This window comes from Ceratotherium simum, chromosome 8 (assembly GCF_057802395.1).
Source record: "Ceratotherium simum simum isolate JZ-2026a chromosome 8, ASM5780239v1, whole genome shotgun sequence".
In the NCBI taxonomy this organism is placed as follows: Eukaryota; Metazoa; Chordata; class Mammalia; order Perissodactyla; family Rhinocerotidae; genus Ceratotherium; species Ceratotherium simum.
This window is the reverse complement of record NC_141907.1, coordinates 31171336-31192764: the sequence shown is the minus strand read 5'-3', so window position 1 is coordinate 31192764 and position 21429 is coordinate 31171336. Positions and strand designations below refer to the sequence as shown.

Sequence of the window (21429 nt, the reverse complement as noted above, 5' to 3'; positions counted from 1 at the left end):
TCCCCTTCAGTACACTCTGATGTTAGCACAACGATGAAATCCCCTAACGATGCATTTCTCAGAACATATCCTCATGGTTAAGCAATGCATGACAGTACTGGATTATATTTTTATTTCTGGAGAGCCATATGCAGACATCCAATTCAAATGGATTGTTAAAAATTATTTTGTCTTTTTTGTGTGTGTGTGAGGAAGATTAGCCCTGAGCTAACATCCGTGCCCATCTTCCTCTACTTTATATGTGGGATGCCTGCCACGGCATGGCTTGACAAGCAGTGTGTAGGTCCGTGCCTGGGATGCAAACCTGTGCACCCCAGCCACCGAAGTGGAGCGCATGAACTTAACTACTACACCACTGGGCTGGCCCCCAAAATTATTCTGTCTTTTTAAGAGTAAGTTCAATCTGTGAGAAAAGAGTGAGACATTACTTATTTTTAAAATAGTATTTTACATTTTGAATAGACATCTTGGTCCAAGCATTTTGCTCCATTCTAAGTTCCAAAACCAGAGCTGGCTCTACGGGTGTGTGACCTGTGCCCTTGCACAGGGCCCCATGCTTAGAAGGGCTCCACGATTGATTTAATGTTCTGCTATTGCCATCTTGAAATTCTTAATAATTTTTGAACAAAAGGCCCTGCATTTTCATTTTACACTGGGCTCCGCAAATTATGTAGCTAGTTCTGGCTACAACTTATAATTTACAATTTAATTTCTAGGCCCAGGACTCTCTCCTTTTTTTGGTTAGAAACCCACACAGACCTCTTTCCTCTGCAGCCATTGTCAGCTTTTATGTTGGTATAAAACTGCTTGGCCCGCCAGACTGCAGGATGTGCCGACAACTGTGCACAGGACACACAGCATGCGCAGGCCTTTGGCTTCAAAGGGCAGAGGCTCCACCCTTCGGCCCCAGCCATCTGTAGTGGCCGCGCTTCTGTCAGTGGGAATTTCCACATCAGTGCAAATGTTTCTGAGAGTCTAGGAGACTCCACTGAGAACTCAGCGAGAAGATAAATAGTCCTCCTTTGAAAATTGGAGGCTGTCAGTCAGGCCAAGGAAGAGCTGCATTCTGTGAACATCCCCAGCCCCCATCCCCTCCCCCTGCTGGTGTTCTTAGCGTTTTCTCCAGGCTTTCCCGCTTTGTTTCAGGAGTCTCTAAGTTGCAGTAGAGAGTGAACTACTCAAAGAAAGCCTATGAGTCCAATCAATGCTCGTGATGATGACTCAACTTCAAAAACCACTCTGACCTCTTAGTGTGTGCTGTCATTGAGGCAGGCGCTGAGGGCACAGCAGTGAGCAAACACAACGAAGACAAATTAATTCCAATTTATCGCGGTGGCTCGGCCGTCGGGGGTTTACTCTCCGGCCTGTGAAACGGGAATACTACTCACCTCACAGAGCTGATGTGAGGATATAAAGAGATAAGGGAGTGAGTGGGCACTTGAAGAGCTACTTCGTGGGAGGATTTGCAAGGTGCAAAGTGGACAGACGACAAAACAACAAGAAAAAAAGCAAATTGTTCCTGAAGGTATGTAGAGGTCTTTCCCCCAATAGAAGCAGCTTAAATGGAAGCGGAGAGAAGAAGAAATTTAAGTGATTTGCCTTTTCTCTTCAATTTCCAAACAGTGGAACTTGAGTTCCAGTGCAGCGCCCCTCCCTGGACAAGTCACCGAGGGGAATGCCGGCTGGAGAGAGATGCCAACAGAGAAAATAGATCGTGCCCTTCTAATGCTGACCGTGCCCGTCCACAGCTTCCCGCCCCGCTCTCTCTTTCCCTCGTCCCACGCCCGCTGGTCCCAGAGCCCGGGAGGATCAGCCCCGGCGACCCTGCCCCCGCCCCCAGCTCCCGCTCAGTCCGGTCGGCTGCGGTCGGGCCCGGCTGGGAAAGGAACAGGGCGCTACGAGAAGAGGCGGGGTCAGGCCACGGTGGGCGGGGCAGGGGCGGGGCCATGGCCTAATCCGGGCTCCTGAAGCTGCGGCCGGAGTTAGAAAGGAAGCGGGCACGGCGGGGAGAGGCGGGGCCAGCCAGAGATGGGCGTGTCAGGAGGGCGTGGCCACGGGTGGGCCTCGCGCGCGTGCAGGCGTAGCCCGGGGCTTGGCGGGGAGAGGCAGGGCCGAGCAGAGGTGGGTGGGGCCGGGGAGGAGGGTCCCTGGCGGGGCGGGGTTCGCAGCGCGCGGGGGCCGAGCCCCGGCACTTAGTCGGCCCGCCGGCTCCAGAGCTGCACCGCCTGCTGGAGCCCGGGACACGGCGCCCCGGGGGAGGTAGGCGAAGGGACGCGGCGATGGCTCCGCGGGCACTCCGGGGGTCTGCCGTCCTCGCCGCTGCTGTCTTCGTGGGAGGCGCCGTGAGTTCGCCCCTGGTGTCCCCTGGTGAGTGCCCCGTTGGGGCTGGGCGCGCAGGAGGAGGCTAGGGATCCGGACGGCAGCCACGCTGCACCCCGAGCTGCCCTTGTGCTGGCACAGCCGTGGGATCCGGCGCTGAACATCTGGCTGTTGGGGGTGGCCCGGGCCGGGCGCGGCGCGTGGCGATGGCTCCCGTCCCTCCCTTCCCGCCTGCCGGCCTCCCGCCTTCCCTCCCCTCGCAGGCTCCTCTGAGGACCTGTTACCCGCCGCCCCCACTTCTGAGCTGTCTGGGGTGTAGGGACCCGGCCTGGTCTTGCCTTGCTCCGGTGCGCTTCCGCCTGGGCCGGTCCCCTCGGAGCCCTGCGGACCCCTTTCCTGCCGCCCATGTCCTCGAAGGCCCCGCGAGCGGTAGATCTTGACACAGGAGACCGGGTGCGCTGTCGCCGCCTCCCTCCCCCCATCTTTTTTTTTTTTCAATCTTAAACCTTGGGGAGTTCCAGTTTCTTTCCTTTCCAAATTTATATTTATTTTAGTGGTTGATGGATTCTTGTAACAGGTTGAGGGGTTCAGGTTTCTTTCCACATATCCTGGATAAATGAGACTCGGAAAAAGAGAAGGCGCGTTTGTAAACTTACTTTTTTTTTTCTTTGAGTGGAATCTTGTAACCGCAAAAGGAACCTGCTGTGGTTAGAGCAGGAAGCCACCAGCAGAGATGATAAAATGTTGTCCCCAGTGATGAATTTGGAGCAGGAGTTTTTAATTGAAATCTAAGAGGAGGTGTAACTTTTACGGAAGCCCAGTCTCACACTATTGTTTTTGTAACCATAGACGCCAGGGATTCCTTAGCATCGTTTCCCCTCTTAATTGCCGCGGTACAGCAGTAGTTAAAAAATAATAAACGTACACCTTCTCGGCCAATTGGGGTTACCACAGCCTGGAATCTTAGATCAGCAAGCTCTTCCAAGCTTGAGCCGCTTCTCTTCAGGTCCAAATAATAAGCAACTGGAAGCCTTCCAATGGTGACTATCTCCTCCATAAAAACACAGACACTACTCTTCACTCCTGAGAAGATTCCAGTTGCTTACAGCTTTTAAACTGGCTTATCACATTGGCTTTCACTTTTTCATAGAAACCGGAACATGTTACATGCGAAGGGGATGATAATATGTCTCCTGACTCTTTATTAGCAGACCCGTATTTCCTTCAGCTATCCACCCTGTGGAGATGGCGGCTAGTGACATGTATTGTTGGATGGGAGACTGTGGTTTTCACCCTGAGTTTCATTGCTGAGATAGGTGGGTGCATCATCAGGTTCAATTGGACCTGAGGTTGTAGACTGTATTTAGAGGGCTAGAGTCAGTTGCTCCAGAATTTGAAGAGCTTAACCTGGGAGTAAAATTGTTAAAAATCAGCACATGATGCATGTAATCAGCCATCAACAGGAGAAATACAACAGTAGGGTAAGTTTGTGTTTCAGTGGATCTCTGAGCAACATCCTGCTCTTAGGACTGGAACGTAATGAAGAAAGCTCTCATCTAATTGGACGGTAACCTTTTTGGGGAAAGTGAACACTTTAGAAGAATGAGATATCTAAAAAGGAAAAGGTGCAGAGTACAAATTTGCCAGCGTGACTTGAAGCTTGTATGGAGAAAAGATGCCCTGACCAGCCATCATCTGGTTCCGTTGGAATCTAAGACAGGATTAATGTTTGTAGGGAATATTTTAGGGAAGTAGGGAGAAGAAGATGGAAAGTAATGTTGAGTGCCTGCTATGTGCCAGGCTTTGAGTTGGGCACTTCATATTCATTTTTACACTTATTTCTCATAACCCTATGAAGTTCTTATTTGCAGTGAGGCAACTGAGGCCCAGAGAGGTTAAACGGTTGGCTCAACATCACATACCTAGTGTATCGGTCAGCATTCAGTCCAAGAAGCAGAACCACTCATGTGTGTCTTTATATGCATCTTTATCTTTAATAACCCAGCCTGCTTGATTCCAAAGTTCATTCTCTTTCCATTGCACTCCACTGCTGCCGAGAGGAAAAATAGAACAGAGATCAACTTCAGCAGTCTTGCTGAGATTCTAAGACAGGGAGTTTAGGACATCATCAAATTGCAAGCCTGTGGTTCTCAGAGGTTGGGAAGCAGAGAAAAGGACAAATAACTTCATAGTTGGTAGTGGCAATGTCTCTTTCACTTCCTTCCTAGTAGAAGGGTCTCATTAAACTTCTGTCTCATAGTAGCAGCTTTGGAAACTATATACCACAGCACCAGAAGGGATGATTTTCCACATCTTGGCTTATTTATGTCCTTAAGTTCTCTAGTTACTTAACCTTTGGGCTTGTTAGTTTCTCTACCAGATGATGGGCATGGCCTTTGAGTAAGCGGTGGGCAGCAAAGGACCAGGGCTTGGTGAAATGAGAAGTGTACTCTCCTTGGGCCCTGTGGGCTTCCATCCAGCCTCCTGACTCCTCCTTTAGATGCTAAAGATAGTCTTTATTAACTTCTGGGTTCCCCTTTGCCCAGGTAGCTTCCCAGCTGTACCTGCACATAGTACATAGTCAGTGGAGAGAATGTTTTGAGAAAGCACCCTTTGGAGCTTGGGCTTCCATACCCAAATTTAATTTAAAGAGGAAGTGAAAAATCTGAGAAATGCCCATCCTTTCCCCCTCTTCTTCCTTTCCCCCCAGAAAAGAAATTAATCAAGCAAACAATTTGGGAGTTCCAGTGGTAGAATTTGAATGAGAGAGGCCAAAGCCCCCGATGATAGAAAAAAATTTCATTCTTACTTATTAAATAATTGTTTGGCTCTTATGTTGAAGTTTAATTACATATTGGGACAAAAGAGAAATTATTTAAAACTGACAAAAAGTGACTTAAATTGTCATTGGTTAAAAGTATTATGTTGTGTGGTTTCTAATAATTTTAGGGCACCCACTTAAGTAATTGGTGACGATTTGGTGGGCTGCTGAAAACATGTAGAATAATGAGTATGGTGTGGCTAACAAGGACTAGCATTGGAATTTGGAGTTAGTGCACTGTAGGCGCTTTACTCTTTTTGGAGGAAGGAATGCAATGTTTATTATATCTGTTTTGTGTCAGGCTGTGATCTAAGTACTCAGATCATTTAATTATTACAACATCCTGTCAGCTACGTAATTTTATTCCTAATGAGGAAATTGAGTCTCTGAGAAATTAAATTGAAAAAGTCCCTCAAATGTGTAAGTTGAATTTTGACCTCCAGTCAGATCTGTTCAATTCTGAAGCCTATTCTTTTTATTACTAAATCATTTTGCTTTTCTTTTGAGTGAGAAATTTCTTTTTATTCTAAGATATTTATAAAGAATCACTAAGTAATAGGGTAATGGCATGATATAGTGGAAAGAGCATCAAGCTCTAAGTTTAGATACCTGTACTTGAAGTCAAACGTCATAAAGAACCCCTGCCCTTTTAGGAGTGTGGCTCTCTCTGCCTCCATTTTCTTATCATAAAATGGGCGTGTGCCAATCTTTATCTGCCTTACTGGCTGCTAATGAGGATCAGACGAGTTGTTGTCTCTGAAAGGTCTTGACAAATGGCATATATCTTTTATCTTGTGTATCTTTTTTTCTGTATTTCTTCCCCAAAGTGCCCATTAGGCTGGACTTATATTATGATGTCAACCAAACTATCTAATAAATGTAGACCACATATACTGTAAAATTTTCATTCTGGAGGTGGTGATGGTTTTGCAATGATAGGTTCGTTGTAAATTTAAAAAAGGCCGGAGTGACACCTCAGATTCATGAGTTTGCTGCCACTGAGTGGGAGTTAAGTAGCCAAGCCATCTTTTCCCATTTCCCCTCAGCTAAAATACAGTACTCTTGATATTTTTGGGAAATTTCCCCAAAGGTTTAAAGTTTAGAGGGAAAAGGAGAGAATCATTCTTGATCTCATTACTCGAAGGCACCCACCACTATTAGCCTATTTCATTCTGGTCGTCTCTTTCTCTATTTTTTACTTGGATAGGCTCATAGTGCAAATATAATTTTGTATCTTGTGTTTTTCACCTAATATTATGCATGAAAGTTTCTCCGTTTTCCTACACACTCAAAAAATGGCTGCATAATATTCTATTATATGGATTCATTCTGCCTCCATTTTAGGAGATTTCAGTTGTTGCTAATTATTTTCAAATGAATTTTAAAACTCATTGTTTCAGTGAACATCTATGTATAAAGCTTTGTCTAGATATCAGTGACTTCCACAGAAAATGGGTTCCTGAAAAGGCAATTTTAGGGTCAAAGGTATTCATGTTTTTGAGGTCATGGATGACACAAATATTGGTGACCTGAAGGTTGTCTCAGTTCTCACAGCAGTGGTGGAAGGACTCACTTTTCACACCATTGGCATTTTCTCTGAAAAACATATTTGCTGATTTGTAAGGCAGAAATTGGTACCTTGATTGTTTTAATTTGTATGTCTTTGATTACTAGTAGGTTGACTATTTTTTCTAGTATTTGAGCCATTTGCACATGTCTATAATTCTTGATGGACAATTCTGAAATCCAAAAATTTTTGAAAACCAAAAGTGTTTTTGAGGCTTTTTGCATATTCCATTGGTGGTAAAATCTGGCCTGAACCAATGTAAGATTCTGTAGTATTTATCTCATTTAATTTGAATATTGCTAAGTTTTGCTGCAGTGATATCAATGAGTTTGATTTCTGATTATTACATAATGTGTGCTAAATGCATTGTATTACCTTTCTAAAATCACAAAATCTGAATTTCAAAGCACATCTGACCTCTGAAGCACATCTGACCCTCAGGTTTTCAGATCAGAGAATATGGTCCTGAATTTCCTCTTCTGTGACTCATCTGTTCATGTCTGGGAGAAATGTAAAACTACTGAAAATAGTAAAATATCCTATAGAGAAAATAACTCCTCAGATGAGTGGAGCTTCATGAAAAGAAGCAATGCTCTGGAATTCTAGTGTGGAATCGAGTCAAGATACCTGGGAAAAGCTGAGGTTTTGTTTACTAGGTGGCTTTAGGGATGGGTGCCCATTATAATGGAAACCTGATGGAGGAGTTGGGCTGAATTTCTCCTCAGCTTTCCTCTGCCAGTTGTTGACACAGCTCTCTTTGTAAGGGAGTAAAGAAACAGAATTTGCCCAAGGGACTTTTTGGGGAGGGAGGGATAGCTAGAGGGTGGTGGATACTCTAGGCAAACTGAGTTCCTGTGCCCAGTCATCTCACTTTGAAGATCGTTTTGCCAAACTTGTTGAACTCAGGGGAACAGATTTTTCATTCCCCCTTCCGTAATACCCCAAGGCTCCTGCCTTCTTCTCTTTGCTCATCCCAGGGTCCCAGATGGCTGCCAGCTCTACCTGACTCTCCCTTCCCCGCATTTTGTTTGCACACTCGTGTGTATGACTGCATTCCAACCACTGATAAAGTGCCTGTTGTACAGAGGGAAAAAAAATCTTCAAACCACTTTCCTCATCTGTGTTATGGAGAAAATATGGCGGAGTTGCCTCATGGGGTTGTTGTGACGATTACATGAGATAAAACACGAGAGTGCGTGGCACAGTGTTTGGCACGTAGTAAGCGCTGAAAAAGTGTATTATTATTATTTTGTCGTTAACCAAATACTAATGCATCACAGCTATCAGATGGGACAAAGTTCCTAACTGTTCCAGAATTTTCCTTTCAGGTCCTCTGCCATTACCTGAGGTGTCCCGAGCTCTGGATGCTGAGGCTGGCTGTGTGATGGGCAGAGGGAGTTAGAGGAGGCCATATTGGGCAGCACCCAGGGCCCCAGGGGTGGAGGAATAGGTACCAGTAGGCTTGGCAAGGAGTTCTTTTGTGACTCAGGGGATATGTGGGACTGAGCTATTAGCTACCAAAATTAGGCAAGGAAAGAGAGAAAGAAAAAAGGAAAGAAACTATTAATTTATGAGGGTAGAATGTGACACTCTTTTGGGAGAATTTTGGAATATTCACCAATTGGTTTCTCTCTGGCCAGTCTATAGGTATAGTCACACAATTTTGACAATTTTCCCCTAGGATTTGATGTAATTATCCTATTGATGTGCTTTTGGATTATCCAGGGTCTTACTGGTTATTGTTGATCTTCTGCTTGCTCACTGGTGAGTGTCTTGATGAAGTGGAATCTTATGATGAGTGTGGTATAATAAGAAATATGTTTGGTCTTTGTCCCTGGTTCCTGGCACAAAGCTCCTCAAACCCTTGGAATTTCCTGAGTGATAGGAGTGTTTTTTTGTCATTCATAAGGAGCCCCTTTTGAGTGTATGCTAATAAGATGTCTTAGGGTACGGTCCCTAGAAAACCTCAGAATGGGACTGGTCAACAGAAAGATCACATGATTAGAGGGCTGGAACTTGCAGCCCTACCCACCCACTTTGGGGAAGGGGAAGTTGCGGTGGGGGGGGTTGCTGAAGATTAAGCTCTGTAAAAACTCTTGAAGCACAAGATTTGATGAGCTTCTGTGTTGGTGAACACGTGGAAATTTGGGGAGAGACGTATGTGCAGAGAGCATAGAAGCTCTGCGCCCTTTCCCCATACCTTGCCCTATGCATCTCTTCCATCTGGTTGTTCCTGAGTTATAGCCTTTTATAATAAACCAGTGATCTAGTAAGTAAAATGTTTCTCTGAGTTCTGTGAGCTGCTCTAGCAAATTAATCGAGCCTGAAGAGGGGGTCGTGGGAACCTGCGATCTATATAGCCTGTTGGTGAGAAGCACAGGTGACAACCTGGACTTGTGGTTGGCATCTGAAGTGTGTGTGGGGTGGGGGGCTGTCTCGTAGGACTGAACCCTTAGCCTGTGGAATCTGACTCTATCTCCAGGTAGGTGGTATCAGAATTGAGTTAATTGCTTGGTGGTGTTGGACAAAATACATATGGGCATGAGGAAGTAGGATCCTGTAGCACTAGGTCTGGAAGGGAGCTTGATGATCTCCTCAAAGCTTATTCAGCAGTTGAGGGAACTGGGTTGGCCTAGCCAGGACTTCAGTGGGTTTCTTTACTTTGTCTAGGACTCTTCCCATTGTGTTAGAGCTGTGGATCCAGCTTTGCTGCTGCTGGCAAGGTTCCTTGGCCTGTATTTGCCCTTGGTCCTCATGCTTCAGGGTCTGGTGTCTCAGTTCTCTCCATCTGGGGTGAGCAGGCCCTGAGAGGAATGGCTTTGGCTAACTGGCTTATGAGAGTAATTGTGTTGTTCTTAGTCATATAATTTAAGAGTCAGAGGAGACCTGGTGGTCTTCTTGTAATTAAACCTCTCTCTTTGCAGATGAGGAAACTGAGCCCCAAGAGGTTCAATGGTCTGCGGGAGTCAGGAATGGCCGTAGCCCGAATAGAGGAGTAGACCATTGGGGTTGGTGAGGGAGGGCCTATGTGTGTGTCTTGGTCACTGTCCAAGGCTCCGATCCAAGCACAGGACCTGGGACAGAGCAGACACTTAAATATTTAAAGGAAGGAAAGGAGGAAGGAAGGAACCTAGAGCTAAGTCCAGGTGTTCTGACTTGGCCTGACGCTTTTTCTTTATAATAAAGTGAAGAGGTACCCTTTCCAATATTCATCCACAAATTTTAGCTTTGAGTCTCCTCTTTCTCCTGCTGCCAAATTGGTAAGAGGCTGTTTTGTCTGCCAGCCTCACTGGGCCATATTGTTCCAAAAGCATGACGTGGAAAAATCTGGTCACGGAGAAAAAAAGAATGACAGTAAAAAGTAAGCAAGTACCACCTTATCAGGTGAGTATGGTGTGACATTGATATATTTGGAAGTGTTAGTGAAAATTTTCAGTGCAAAGGTTTTTAAAACCCAAATCTATTCATGAAGCTCTTTTCAAAGACAAACAAAATTTAGTTGTGTTTCTACAACCAGTACTTCAAAAGCACCTATTAATTGTATATATATCATATTCCTAATTTTATAATACTTTATTCTTTTTCTTTATACCTCTGTTTCACAGCTTAATTCTTTGAATTATTTATTCATTCAGCAAATATTAGCAAAGTGCCTTATTGTGTGGAAGGCGCTGGGGATGAAGTGATGTGAACAAACTAGACTCAGTCCGTGTCTTTGTGGAGCCAGCAGGTTATCAGGACGGATAATAAAGCAAGCAGTAATGATAACGTGTCACTGGGACCTTGATAAGGAAGGTATGGCACAGGACCAGGGTACCTAACCCGGGGCTGGGGTGGGACAAGAGTCCAGTACAGGTTGAGCAAGACTTTCTGGAGGAAATGAAGTTTAAAGTTAGCCTTGTAAAAATGTTGACATTAGCCAGGTGAAGAGAACTAGCGGTCATGGAAGACAGGCGGTGAGAGCCAGCAAAGCTGCAGCCCTGGTTCCCAAACTTGAGCAGCATCAGCATTAACTAGAGGGCTGGTTCAGATGCAGATTGCTGGGCCCGCTCCGGAGTGTCTGAGTCAGCGGGTGTGGGAAGGGACTGGAGAATTTGCTTTTCTAACACTTTCCCAGGTGACACTGCCTAAGCATCCAAGGTAACTGGAGGAGATAAAAGGTGGAAGAAATAGGTGGATTGTGTTTCTCTTAACCTGGAAATCCCTCCCCTCTTCCTGGGCTATTCATATCCTGTTTTCCGCCCAGCTCCCTTCAAGCTGAGATCGAGGCTAACACTTCCAGGAAGCCTTTCCTGGGTATTCTCGCTGATTTTATCTCCTCCTGTCAATATACATGTTGAGTCTGTGCAGCAATGCATGTTGCATCCAGTCCGTGTTATTGAGCATATAATTATTGCGGTTGTTACAACTGTGTTTTGTTACAACTGTGTTTTGTCTAACTAGAGGTCCTTGAGGCAGCGGAGCATATAAGACATGCTCAAATATTTGATTGCTTGATCAGATTTAACGCTTACAACCGCTGTGAGGAGCAGGTTGCCGTCTTCTGTTTTGGAACGACGAGGAAGCAGACTTACAGAGGAATAACCAAGGTGAAGAGAAGTGAAAGGTCTCGCTCAGGTCACGGATGAGGGAAAGCCAAAGCTAGGTGCACGTTCATTGTTCTCAGGTGCTCTTTGCATTATGTGAAATTGCATGTCCTCCATGCTCAGCACCACCAGTAAAAGGAAGGTTTTCTATTTAATTTTTTTTTTACTTTTTCGTTGTGGATCCATCCGCTTAACAAATAAACCAACTCATCTTATAAATTGAATTATAGATTTTGTTTTTAATGGAAAAAGGGCTGTTATCCAAGGAATTCTTCAGGAATTGTCCATTTGCTTTTAGAGTAAATATTTGAAGGGAGTAATTCAATTTTCATGTCATGAGGTTAGTAAATGATTTTTATAAAATTTTGGCATAAGGGAGATACTAAGAAAAAATCGATTTCAGGTTCCTGAAAAGACACAAATTAGGCAATTATGCCATTACCCTTCTTCACTGGCCAGATAAGTTTAGCTGAGTGGTTGCAGATTTATAAAGAACCTCTACATAAAATGTCATGTGATAGGTAGGGTTAAAAACAAACAAACAGAAATTCTTTTCAATATCGGTAACATGCCAAGCCTTCCTCCCCCATGCATATATACAAACATAATGTAGTTCTCTGAGAGTCCTGTAAGGGCTGGACGTTTGAAGAATTCGCTGGGCTTTCTGCCTCACAATATAACTCGGGAACACTAATTTTCAAATGTTCTAACAGCTCTTCATAGCTGGAAGTCTCCAACACAATCATGCGAATTATCTACATTATGAAAAACGGCAGCCCGGAATTTCCTGGCATTGGTAACATGGCAGATGGCTAATGAACAGGCGTTTCTGCATTTTTCTTTGCGTGTTTGTGCTCTATGCTTGTATGGCCTGAAAGCTTTTGCTGCTTCTTCAGTTCTTTCCAAGCTCCTCCTCCTCCTCTATCAAAGACAAAACGCAAAACAACCACCGATAGAAAAAAAGAGGTGTTGGCCATTGCTTAAAGCTAGGTGGTGGAGCCAAGAAGTTGAGTTTTGAGGGTAAAACTTACTTCTCATGTGTGATTGCCAAGTCAGTGTCTTAATAGTCTTTGCAGGTAAAACATGTGGGTATTTCTTTCAAGCAGGGTGCAATTCATTTAAAAGTGAGGGCCTTATTTAGATACTGTTAGGTGTTGCATAGGTGTGTAAAATGAACAGCAAACTTGGTTTCTGTCCTCCGCAAACTTGTGATTGTGAAGGGGAAGATAAGCTATGAATACTAATCATTATGGAATAACGGAGAATGTGTTTGATATAATCAGAGAACTATAGACAAAGTGCTGCGTGGGATCACAGAGGAGAGACTTTCCTTCTGATAAGAGGGGTGGAAAAGACTTCATAGCCTAAAACTTGTCAGTTTAAGTGGACCTTAAAGGGAGTGTAGGGGATGGCATGACCAGCAAAAGGCACAGCCTGTGCAAAGTGTGGAGGTAGGACAGGAAAAGGCAGTGCAGACCCAGTGTAGACGGAGGGTTCCTCAGTGAAAATTGCATGAGATGAGACTGCAGAGGGGAGGCTGAGGCTAGGCTGTGGAGCTCCTGAAACTATGCGCTTATTGTGTAGGCAGTGGGGGGCTGAGGATGGCGCGGAGTGGAGGATAGGGAACCAGAAGAGGCCCTCAGACATTGCCATGTGATGGAAGAGCCCCAGATGCTGAGCTCAATAAGATCTGAGTTTGAGACCTGGCCCTAGTACTTTCAGAAAGGCAGTTGAGATTGCTGTTCTGTTTCCTCATCTGGAGAGAGACAGAGAGAGGGAGAGAGAGAGAATATCTGTCTGTTCTTTATACATCTCAGAGTTGGAGGCTCAAATGAATAATATAGTCCCTTTGTAAGTAAAACAAATATGAACTATATAGTCTGTAGGTTTATTATAATACAATATGATATATAGAAACAATTTTTCAAAGTTTAAGGAGTGCTGGGAAATTAGAATCGTGAAGTAAGTGCGGTGTACAGTTTTGACAATGTGAAGGCCTAGAAGTGTTCATTAATGGTAAAAGCTAGCTACTTGTGTATTTGTCTGAAGTTTGGGTAAATTCTCTGAAATTGTACAAATCTGCTTGACTCCTGAATTCTTCATTGTTAAACATTTATTTTCAGAAGGCTGTTGTACATTCCCGTTTTTTAGCCCTGTTCTTGGTTAAGTTCTCATCATTTCCTTCTCTCTGCAGGTCAGGAGGGCAGCGTTGGCCATCAGTGTTTAGGGCAGTGGCTTTGAATAACACATGCAGCTCAGCACTGGGGTGATTTATAAAACCCTGCTTGGCTAAGGGCTCCATCTCTCTGTCACTTCTGGCAAGTCCGTTTTCTTAGTCCCTTGATTTCTTATAGTGTGACCAAATAGATTTTTGGGGAGGGAAAAAAAACCACTTGAAAGTAAGTCAGTATATATTATTTGCCTACGTATTATGGAAATAGTAGTTACACAGACAGTCGACTTGATGTGTCTTAGTGTCTGGGTGAGGGTGGGATAGGAGGGGAAAGACTTCAAGGAGGCAAAGAGAATTCTTTGCTTGAACTGTATGATAAAATAGTTGATCTTTCCCACGCTGTTCAGTGCTGCATCTTGATGTATAAATGAGTAAAGGCTTGATTTTGAGTCAGTGTGGTATAATAAATATATATATATCTATATCTGTTTAGTCTTTGTCCCTAGTTCCTGGCACAGAACTCCTGAAACCCTTGGAATTTTCTGAGTGATAGGAGTGCCTTTTATTATTCGTAATGAACCCTTTTAGACCAGACCAGAGTTCATGCTAATGAGATGATTCTTGGTGGGCTCCCAGATAGCTTCAGGATGGGGGCTGGTTGCCAGAGGAACCAACTACGTGATTAGAGGGTTGGAACTTTCAGCCCCACCCCTGATCTCCGGGAAGGGAGAGGGGCTGGCGATCGAGTTAATCACCAATGGCCAATGATTTATTCAGTCATGCCTCTGTAGTGAAACTTACATAAAAACTCTGAAACAAGGAGGCTAAGGAAGCTTCTGGGTTGGCAAACACATGGATGTGCGGAGAGGGTGGCGTGTCTGGAGAGAGCAAGGAAGCTCTTCAGTCCCCCACTCCACCTGCACTTTGCCCTGTGCATCTCTTCCATTTGGCCATTCCCAAGTTGTATCCTTTATAATAAAGCTGTAATTGTAAGTATCTCGCTTTCCTGAGTTCTGAGTCATTCCAGGAAGTTGTCGAACCTGAGGGAGACGGTGGGAAGCCCCAAATTTCTAGTCATTTAGCCTGGGGACATCATTTGCAGCTGGCATCTGAAGCGGGGACAGTCTTGTGGGATTGAACCCTTAAACCGGTGGGTTTGCACTAACGCCAGGTAGTTGGTATCAGAATTGAATTGAATTGTAGGACACCCAGTTGGTGATGGAGGCTTGGTTGTTGGAAAAATGAAACAGTCAAGTCTTTCCTATTGGGAAAAACCAACCCATAATATTAAAACATTGTGCCTGGAATATTCTCTTTGAAATTATGGTGGTTTACTATTTGTATAAAGACTCAAAAGGCATTTAAGAGAAAATATAGTGGGAAAGAAAAGAAATGATCAGGCCAGTGCCTTACTGTTTATGTATTTACATTGTGTTTTATAGTGCAATAAAGTAGAAGTTATACCACTATGTGGTTTTCTTTGACCCTTCTCTCCTGTGGTATAGACTAAAGATTTCATGGCATTGTCTCTGCCTTCAGTCAGTGGAAATATCTAGTATGTAAATGTTGTGGATTGCAGATACAGGTAGTCTCCTTACTAAGGGATTTCCAGTGTTCTGGTTCACCTCTACAGCATTAATATTACTGTTAGGCTGAGCCGTATGAAATTGTCAATATTCTATTATTTTTGCCCTACAGTGACAACAGTTTCATATGGTTCAACCTAATAGTAGTGAAGGTTCCTTTTTGACTTTATATCTGTAGTTTTTAAAAAACGACTGTAGTGATTATCAAGACATTTTAGAAAATGCAAAAAGTAGAAAAAGAAAAAAATACCCCAAAGTTCCACCAACGAAAGATACAAAATACTAAAAAGAAAATAAAAATAACTTATAATCTTACCGCTCAGAGATAACTAGTGTAAACATTTTGTTATCTTTTTCTTTAATAAAACTGAGATCATGTTAGCTCAAAATACTGCTTTGTGTTTATTTATTTCTTCACTTAACGTTTTCTGTTAACAATTAAGATCGTTTTGGACAAAGGGATATGGCAAATCTGATCCTTTCATACAAATTGTCCCTATTGTTTTAAAAGTCAAAAGGAAGTTTAGGATTTCCGAGAGGTAATCAACAATTTCAACAGTGTTAAATGTAGATCAGGATGGCTTTTTAATTTTGCTTCTTGTAAATGGTAGCAGAATTTTTTTTTTTTAATTAGTGCTTGTTGCCAAAAAATAGATACATTGACTTGGAGAGACTATAACTTAAATGCACCTTCCCTGCTCAATAATGGACTCACTAGGAAAAACCATTCTGTTATTCTAGATTATTATTGAATTAAATGAGGAATGATTATCCACAGATTTTCTACTTAAGACTCTTAACTAGAGGTGAGCTGTGGATAATCCCATTTCATGGCACTTAACCAAATATCAAAACTGTTACCTGTCACACTTCAGAGCCAAGAGAGCAAAGAGTATGGGGCTCTGGAGCCAGGCTGCCTGCATTAGATCTCACTTCTGCTACTCGCTAGCTGTGTGACCTGATATAAATTACTTGACCTCCCTGTGCTGTAGTTTTCAATTGGTAAAATGGGGTTGAAAACAACAGTACCTACCTCATACGGTTATTGTAAAGGTTAAATGAGTTCCTACTTGTAAAGTGCTTGGACTAGTAACATACAAAGTATGCATCAGTACCTGACTATTATTAATAATATTTTCCTATGTGTCTAACCCTTGCTCTACTGGTTTTCAGAGTTCTTATTTGAGTTTCACGCCAGTGATTTTCATTCATTTCTTCCCCTAAAAATCAGCTCCTCTATGCCTAGGGTTTTCCTAATCACTTCTGTTGAATCTTTCTGGAGTGACTTGTATTTTCCTTCCTAGGCTCTCTCTTACCTTGCTCTTTCTCTACAGCACTCCTGGCGACCTCACGGAACAGAACCTTGGCGTTCCACAGTTAGTTATTCATCTTTGTTTCCCACTTCCCATATTCCCAGAAGGCCGGCCACGTGCCTGTCTTGCAGGAATCCTGCCTAACTTAACCTGTGACTAATGGGAAAACTCTGTGTTTAGCACTTCTGTAGCTTTCTGTTGAATCATTATCCACTTCCTGTTCCTGGAAGGAAGAGAAACGCTGGGCTGCTGTCAGTGTTGTGGGACGGGCCCCACTGGACAGCCTGGGGAGTGCTGTTGTGGCAGCTGCTCCCTCCCCTCCAGGGCTTACGTATTTATTCTGTCCCGCACATTTAACACTGCCTCCTCCAGACAGGCTCCTGTGATTCATCGTCCTTTCCTGCATGTTAGTTTTGTATTCCCAGCTGAGCTGTAAGCTCTGTGAGGATAGTGGCGTTTATATTTATTGCTGCTGATAACAATGGTCACAGCAATAGCAGCTAACATTTATCGAGCACTTACTCTCTGCTAGGCACTCACGGAAACCTGAGTTCACCTCATTTAATGCTCAGAGACAGTTCTGTTATTATCTGCATTTTATAGATGAGGAAACTGAGGCACAGGGAAGTTAATTGACTTGCCTGGGGTCTCAGAACTAAGAAGCAAGTTGGATGAACACAGCGCAGCCAAGAAAAAGCTGGCTTCTGCTTCTGCCTCTTTTGTTTCTAGGGAGCAACTTGGTTCAGAGCTTGGGCCCCGCTTGCCACAGACCTCGGTTCAGATCGTGGCCATTCCCCAGATGAGTGACTTTGATTTCAATACTTTGTGCTTTCATGTCTCCATTTCTAAGATGGGTTTAATAATAACACCTATCTAAGAACTGTGAAGATTAAAAAAAGTTGATGCCAGTAAAAACGCCAGGCAGATAAATAACACTGCGTAAATGTTCGCTGCTATTAGCAGTTGGTGGTAAAGTAGTTGAACATCCCAGAGGCCTTGTATGTGGGATGGTGAGCCCCCAGCTCCCCACAGGAGAGTCAGTCACTGTCTCCCTCTCTCCCTCTGCTGGGCCGGTGCTGGGTCAGTCTTCCTTTTCCAAGCCCTTGCTTGGCTCCTGCCGGCTCAGCAACACCCCCTTGGTTTCCCATGTGGTTGGTTTGTGTTGTCTTCTGCAGGGTGGAAATTACTTGGCTGTACTCCCACCCTGGCAGGGGTGGCCTATACCCAGAAACCAGTGACCTGGCTTCTGGAGGCCTGGTCCTCTGCCCCAGCTCCCTCTCTGTGAAGCTCCAGAGAAGTCACTGGTCCCTAAGGGACCTCCTCCTCTCACCCCCGCTCTTGCCGTTTCTGCCAGAAACAGGCCATCTGGGCTTGTCCTCTTCTTCCTATTTGGTGGTTTTGTTCTGGCACTTGCCATTTAGCACCCCCTCTTGCCCCCGGTTTAAATAATTTCTAACCTAGTCGCTGATTGGCCTCTTGCGAGGAATGTGCACGAACAGATCTGTTAGGAATTGCAATCCTGTGGCAAGGGGGCAGTGCCTTTGGTGAGGGGGTGTCAGCTCCACTCCTTACAGACCTGGCAGTTTGGGATGTGATGGAGCCCCGTGGAAACATGGTCCCCTGCGAGGGCCAGTTCCCAAAGCTGGGTTTAGGAATGTGCTGCTATTTGGGGGCTTCTTTTGAATCTTGCTAATTGGAACCTTCTGTGGATTTTGATGAGTTTAGGGGCTTCCTGTTATATTTATGTCTTTCGGAAAGGGCTTTCCCAACAAGTGTGGAAAGCTACGGGGTGTATCAGTGGTCCAGCTCTAAAAAGAATCCATTTATTTATGTTTTAAAAAACTGCTGGTATTTGCCAATTGGGGGTGTAAGTACACTGGACATTCTATCCTACCAAATTGCATCTTAACAAAACTGCTTATCAAGTTACTGTGAAAATGGACACTTGTCACTTACTGAGCCCTTCTGGAAGGACAGAATCTGCTTTTACAGCTTCACAGGTTCCATGTAGCAAAGGTGTAAGGTGCGCCCGCTGTGTTCCAGGAACTGTGGTAGGGATTAGAGGCACAAAGACAGGGACACCCTCCCCTACACTTGGGGAAACAGGCATGTTTGACTTAAGTCGAGCTTTTCCAGTTAGTTCTGTGTCACCTTTGGGTTTCCGGACTTTGACCATGGTATGCCTGAGTGATGTGTGTTGCAGTGAAGTGGGTGTGGAACGTAGCAGCAACTCTGAGATTTGGTTCTTCTGCCTGGCTCATTTCTCTGCCTCTACCCAGTGATGCATGTCAGGCCACTGATCTATTTGCAAAATGAGAATCTCATCCACCCTCTTGGCTCCCTCTTGGGATTAGAGGTTTCAGATAAAATAATGAATGTGAAAGCATCAAGTATCCTTTGGGTGGGAACTTTTCTGTCTTGTATGGTATCTGTAGCTACTGTGAGTGATTGAAGATTTTCTTCATCCCTTTCCCTTTCTTTCTTTCCCTCCCTCCCTTCCATCCTTCCTTCTTTCCTTCTGAAAGATTTTTAGATGCAGTGTAACTAACATTGTTAATACAAATTATGTCTGTGGCAACTGTTGAATTGTTTCTAAGTACAATAGTTTGTGAGTAATAATATGAAAACATATGTGAATGGGATACTTTTCAACAGATAGAAAAAAGTCTTCCTTTTACCTTCATAATAGTTATGGAGGGGTAAAATAGAGTTTACTTTAGAGTGATCTTTTGCTTTTTGGGGTGAAATTAATATTGGGGATTTTTTTTTTTTTTGTGAGGAAGATCAGCCCTGAGCTAACATCCATGCCAATCCTCCTCTTTTTGCTGAGGAAGACTGGCCCTGAGCTAACATCTATTGCCAGTCCTCCTCCTTTTTTTTCCTCTTTTCTCCCCAAAGCCCCAGTAGATATTTGTACATCATAGCAGCACATCCTTCTAGTTGCTGTATGTGGGACGCGGCCTCAGCATGGCCGGACAAGCAGTGCGTCGGTGTGCGCCCGGATTCGAACCGGGGCGCCAGTAGCGGAGCGCGTGCACTTAACCGCTAAGCCACAGGGCCGGCCCCAATATTAGGGAATTTTATGCTGCCGAGAATTTTTAAAAAAAATGAAGTCAATTCAAATTTCATCTTGCTGTAGCTGACTTGAATCATTTTCCATGAAGATGATTTTTATATTAAATAAAGGTGCATGCAGATTCCAGTGTTTGTCGTACACAATAGGGTCGTTTGGAGAGGTAGCTTTTTAGTGATTAAGGGCATTAGAGTGGGTGTGGCTGTGGACCTGGGCTCCAGCCCAGCTCTGTGGTCACAGCCCACCTATCCTAGTGAGTGTGTCACTCACTAGATAAAACTGAAGGCCACCTCTGTGCTTACAGACACTGCTAAATAGTGTGGCCAAGAGCGCAGGGCCTGGGGTCTCATTGCCTGGGTTAGATCCTGTCCTCACCACACATTAGGACTTGCTATTGAACCCCCATGTGCCTCATTTTTCTTATCTGCAAATGGGAGTAATGAGACAATCTACCTTACAGATGTTGTGGAAATGAAATGAGATTGTGCATGAAGCTTCTAGAACAGTGCCTGATGCCCTGCAAACACTCAGTAAATGCTGCCTTACAATTATCTTAATGTAACAACTCCTTCATAGCACACCACCTTTCGAAAAGAATCTGAAGTGGGGGCCGGCCCAGTGGCGCAAGTGGTTAAGTGCACGTGCTCTGCTGTGGCGGCCTGGGGTTCTCCGGTTCGGATCCCGGGCGCGCACCGATGCACTGCTTGGCAAGCCATGCTGTGGCGGCGTCCCATATAAAGTGGAGGAAGATGGGTACGGATGTTAGGCCAGGGCCAGTCTTCCTCAGCAAAAAAAAAAAAGGAGGAGGATTGGCAGATGTTAGCACAGGGCTGATCTCACCAAAAAAAAAAAAAAAAAAGAATCTGAAGTGAATATTAAATTTCTGAGGTCCCATCAGAAATTGCTTTAAAGTCACATCAAGCAAATGACTGTTTAAAAATTCCATTTCTTTCTTAAATGGTCAGAATTTACAATTTGAAAGGTACAGAAGGGTCTACAGTCACAGTGTCTCTCCACTCCTGTCCTCCAGCCACCCAGCCCCTCCCCAGGAGGCAGACAGTGCTATCAGTAATTAAAGACTTAAAAAATCCCAAAATGGACACTGAAGATAGCAAAAGAAAGAAGAGAGGTGGGGGAAGGGGCAGGAGAACAGGAAGAGAGGAGCAGGGAGATTCAGCTGGGGTCCAAACTGCTGAGCTCTCCTGTCCCTGTAGCCTCTTGGGCATTGCCCTTGCTTACACCCTGTTCCGAGGACACCATGATGTGCCCTGCCGCTTGGGGTCAGCTGGGGACTCCTCAGCCTCCTCTGTCTTAGAGGCATGGTTGGTGGCTTCCTGGCCTATGTCCTAATGCAGATACGAGCAAACTGACCTTGCCCCTCTCTGGGGTGAGGCCAGGTCAGATGAGCCTTCTGTTGTCTTCTGAATGCAAACCATTGTTTGAGGTACTCTAAAAGATTCAGGAAGAGTCCAGAAGTTGAGATCCTTGGCTTCTCAAAATACTGGGATGGTAAAATTAATCCCCTCCCAAGGAGCAGCTGTGGGGCTGTAGCTGTTGTCTATGTTGAATCCTTTGGTGCCCTTGGGGGACTGTGTTCGGTCAGGGAGTTCTGTGGCCTTTAGAAATAATTTCAAGTGGTGAATCTGAGACAGTTGCGGAGAATGCTAGGGCCTGTCTTCACCTCTGTAAAGTTAGTTTTCCCCCTTCTAGTTTAAATTGAAACCTGCAATGGTAAATATTTACAGTTTCCATCATTTTTAAGTTTCTTTGTTTCTTTATATTGACGTCACTCTAGTGTCAGTCCTTTGTTCTGGTAACTACCTGGGGTTCGGGAGTGATCTGGTTTTGTCCCCTAACTTCCTTCCTGTCAAGAATGTTTGTTCCCTTTTTGTCCAGCCAAATTCAATTTTTCCTTTGAAACCGAATCTAAAGTCCTTTTTCTTCCTGGATCATACTATTTACTTCTCTTCTCAACTCCAATGGTACATATA

At 44.3% G+C, this 21429-nt stretch overlaps 1 protein-coding gene across 1 annotated transcript in view; it reads left to right on the top strand.

Annotated features, from left to right (window-relative positions):
* The first annotated feature begins 2202 nt into the window (after positions 1-2202).
* Positions 2203-21429, top strand: part of RELL1 (RELT like 1) — a 67921-nt gene continuing 48694 nt past the window's right edge. Inside the window, exon 1 of the mRNA XM_004418970.3 lies at positions 2203-2367. Within this exon, the coding sequence (XP_004419027.1) occupies positions 2280-2367 (88 nt within the window). The 5' untranslated portion in view covers positions 2203-2279. The remainder of the gene's footprint in view (positions 2368-21429) is intronic.